The sequence below is a fragment of the Adiantum capillus-veneris genome, chromosome 21, assembly GCF_014529385.1.
Source record: "Adiantum capillus-veneris isolate H3 chromosome 21, ASM1452938v2, whole genome shotgun sequence".
NCBI classification, from domain to species: Eukaryota; Viridiplantae; Streptophyta; class Polypodiopsida; order Polypodiales; family Pteridaceae; genus Adiantum; species Adiantum capillus-veneris.
The window spans coordinates 149,117,807-149,121,571 of NC_140951.1; the positions used below are offsets into that span (position 1 = coordinate 149,117,807).

The 3,765-nt window shown below is 46.1% G+C and overlaps 1 protein-coding gene across 1 annotated transcript; it reads right to left on the reverse strand.

The window, feature by feature from the left end:
* Window positions 1-297: 297 nt before the first annotated feature.
* Window positions 298-2,115, reverse strand: LOC147431949 (pentatricopeptide repeat-containing protein At2g03380, mitochondrial-like). The gene has a single exon (XM_086493715.1). It carries the CDS (start codon window positions 2,113-2,115, stop codon window positions 298-300), a length of 1,818 nt encoding a protein of 605 aa, XP_086349841.1.
* Between the last annotated feature and the right edge of the window lie 1,650 nt (window positions 2,116-3,765).

A 3,765-nucleotide genomic window follows, 5' to 3' on the forward strand; every position in this document is an offset into this window, starting at 1 on the left:
TATATATGCATGTGTGCTATTTATATTTCCTGCTGATTATAGATGCTTGGTGCGCAGAGTACCAGGAGGAACAAAAAGATTGCGGTTTCCTATTAGAAAAATCACCTAAAAATTAAGGTCAACTTCTTTTTAGTAAATATCAATTCTGATCTCTTTTGATAATTATTGAGCAACACCTACAAACTTTGTGTTTAAACGCCCAAACTTGATAGGAAAGCCAACAAGACCCAGTGTCTCATGGTACTAGAGTGTCCAATTTCAGAACCAGTGTTGACTTCAAGGTGAGGATGCCGATTGCTACTTCACCTCTGCTGCATCAGCAATCTCTGAAAAATATGTTGTGCATACAAGTGTAGAGCCCTGAATGCCCAGTTCCACAGCTGCTTGGACGGCCCGTCCTCCAAGCTCCGCATCACCCGATTTTCGACAACCCCCCAAAACAGCACGCCACATAGCTATACTGGGATGAAAAGGAGTTCTCAATACCACTTCAAGTGCAATATGCAGTTGACCGGCACGACTGAGAAGATCAACCATGCAAGCGTGGTGCTCAACAGTCGGAACCAAACCATGGTCGTCCACTATGGCCTTGAAGAAAAGCAGACCTTTATCAATCAGGCCCGCATGGCTACAAGCACTAAGAATACTCGCAAAGGTTACCAAACTTGGCTTGCGACCCTCATTTGTCATCCTGTCGAACACCTGTAAGGCCTTCAAAATGTCCCCTATTTGGACATAACCTGCAATCAAAGTGGTCCATAAAACTACGCTATGAGGAGAAAAAGCATCAAACACTATTTTGGCTTTTGCTGGCAAGCCACATTTGCAGTACATATCTACCACTGCATTGCCAAGAACAACATTATCATTTAGCAACTTGAGTTCACTTATCTCACCATGTAGTTCCTCACCCTTTTCTATGGCCCCCATGTTGCCACAAACCTTGATGGCACAAGAAAATGTCGCAGCATTAGGGGTGACACCCCCTACTCTCATCTGCTCGAAACAAGCTAAGGCTTCTTCGTTTTCCTCATGTTCTGCATAAGCGCCAATCAATGCAGTCCATGAAACTACATTGGGATTGCAGATTTCATGAAACATTTCACCTGCTTTCTGCAAATCTCCACACTTACCGTACATGTCCATTAAAGCGGTTCTAAGAACAGAATTGTCTCTCAATAATCCTCTCCTTGCCACCTCTATATGTAATTCTATGCCCTGTTGCAAAGCTCTGATGCTGCAACAAGCGTTTAGGCTGCATATGAACGTGACCGCATCTGGAGAGAAGCCTGCCTGCTGCATCTGCTTGTAGCAAGTTAAGGCCTCATCACCCTCCTCATGGTACACGTATCCCGTAATCATTGCATTCCAGCAAGCCACATCACCAACAGGGAGCCCATCAAACACCATTCGCGCTTTCTCTAATGCGCCACACTTTGCATACATATCGATCAAAGCACTGCTTAGAAACACATTTTCCCTTAAGAATCCTTTATTGGCAACCTCTGCATGTATTTCTTCTCCCTTATCCAAAGCTCCAGCACTTCCACAAGCTTTCAAAATGCACACAAATGTGCATACATTTGATGCAACTCCCTCAAGTTGCATCCGTTCAAAGCAACAGAGAGCGTCTTGGCCCTGATTATTCTGTGCATATCCTGCAATTAGAGCAGTCCATGCGACAACATCTCTACGTGGGAGTAGTTCAAAAACCTCTTGTGCTTCTGGAAGGGCGCCACATTTGGCATATGTGTCGACTAATGCGCTGCCAATGAAGATATTTTTTTGAAGTAATCCTTCCATGAAAACCTTGGCATGGATCTTCCTGGCCTTGAAGACATCTTTCAATTTTGTGCAAGCTTTCAATAGCGCCACAAATGTGCGCTCGCTCAACTGTGAGGAGCAGCTGTCAGGCATTCTTTCATAGAGAGAGAGCGCCTGAGCAAAATCCCCACATCTAATCAGTTTGCTGATGAAAGGATCCCATAAGCTTGATTCTGCCTTTGTGAATGTGCTCGTGCACCAACGGACTTCATAAAACAAGCATCCAAAGCAAAATTTGTCAGGGGCGAACAGAGCTCTTCTTTCTGTGCGAAGCGTGTGCAAAGGCAGCATGCTGACTCTGTCCTATCCATTGAAGTCTCAAAGCTCTCTATCAAAAGTGCTGTTCACACAGTGAGAGAGCAGGCATTCTTCTCCTGAGGGAGGTACACAGAAGCAGTTTACCCAGAAGCACAGCTTTGTTACCCTTTCCTGAGGCTTGCAACATGCGCAAACGTTGGAAGATTTGCGGGAAAGAGCGAAGAAAATTTCCCAGCAAGAGCTTGCGGAAGATACAACCTGTACGTCTGCCATGAGAGTCCACTTCTGTGGAACGTCTGCCCACAAAGAAGACGACGACATGGGAACAAGCTGAAGCTCTTATTGAGAGTACTGCTCCCCTGCGAGAAAGTTACGCCCAACCTTTTTACTTGGGTTAGCGGCGGCGAGCCTAATGTGCTTAGAGCGCGTCCGCACGGGCATAGTTCCACCCCAGCTCGTCTACGTCAGCGAACGCTGCCTGGCTTGCCCAATTTTGGCAAAGTTGGGAAACCCCGTCTTCTACCCCGCTCTTTGAAACGCAGGTCGATTCACATCAGAGAACGCTGCTTGCTTTAAAAGATGTCGAGCCAAGGTCGTTGACGAGAGGCGGGGGTTCTACCCCGGCCTGTGCGAAACTGCTTAGTTCGTCCCACGATTGTCCTTGTCCCCAAAATAGAGCACCCAAATCTTGGGTTTGTATTTATTTCCATAGAAAACCACAAGAGTCCCTTCTGTACCCAATGGACGGCTTGAATCAACAGAGCTACATAGCTTAATTTACTTTATCACGCATCTGCTTTATGCGACGTAACCAACGTCCTTGTGGGCTGTTTTTCATCATCGCCCTGCGTGGGCTAGTCTTGGCCGCGAGTTGACCCGAGAAGGGGCCACGTGCTGGGCATTTGTTGAGCAGGTACACGGGAGCAGGGCACTAGTCCCTGTCTCTCATTCGCAGTGAGTATTGGCGCCCTCATTGGGCTGTTGTATCGATCCCTCTCGTTTGTGGAGTGCAAGAAGCACTTGATGGGCTTCCTGTTGGGAATTTCATCGCTTCAAATGCCTTGATTGCATGGTATGCTTAACATGGCTCTGGCAAGGAAGCACACCGGATGCAAGGGAAAGGCTTCTCTCCAAATGTAATTATGACCTTACGCAAGGCATTGGCATGGGTAGGAGAATTCACGGTTAGACTGCTAATCAGGGTCTATTGGAGATAGATGTCATGCTTGGCGGTGCTTTGGTTGATATGACATAATTTGCGATGAGACCAGGAGCTGCTACAGAAACATGTTCTGCTTGGCAATGCGTCAATTGCAAGATACACCCAACACGTGCGAAGAAAACACTGGGCTATTTTAATCGTATGTGAAGTAAAAGCCTTTTGCCAAATGCAATCGCCTATGCTTCCACCTTGAAGTCATATTGCCGTATGCAAGGCCCTCACATGGGTGACAAAATTCACATTGAGATTAGGGATTGCTGGAGAAACATGGTGTGCTTGGCAGTGCTTTGGTCAATATGTATATCAAAATGAGGTGCCCATGCAAAAGCACATAAAATTATTGCTGAGAGTTCTATTCAAAATTTCATCTCTTGGAACGCGTCCATTGCAGGATGTGCCAAACATGGTTGTGGGAAGAAAGCTTTGGGTTATTTTTAACCTAATGTAAAGGAAATAATTTT

Excerpts from the sequence above, each read along its gene's own strand:
- LOC147431949 (XM_086493715.1), bottom strand. The coding sequence starts at position 2,115 with ATGCTGCCTTTGCACACGCTTCGCACAGAAAGAAGAGCTCTGTTCGCC.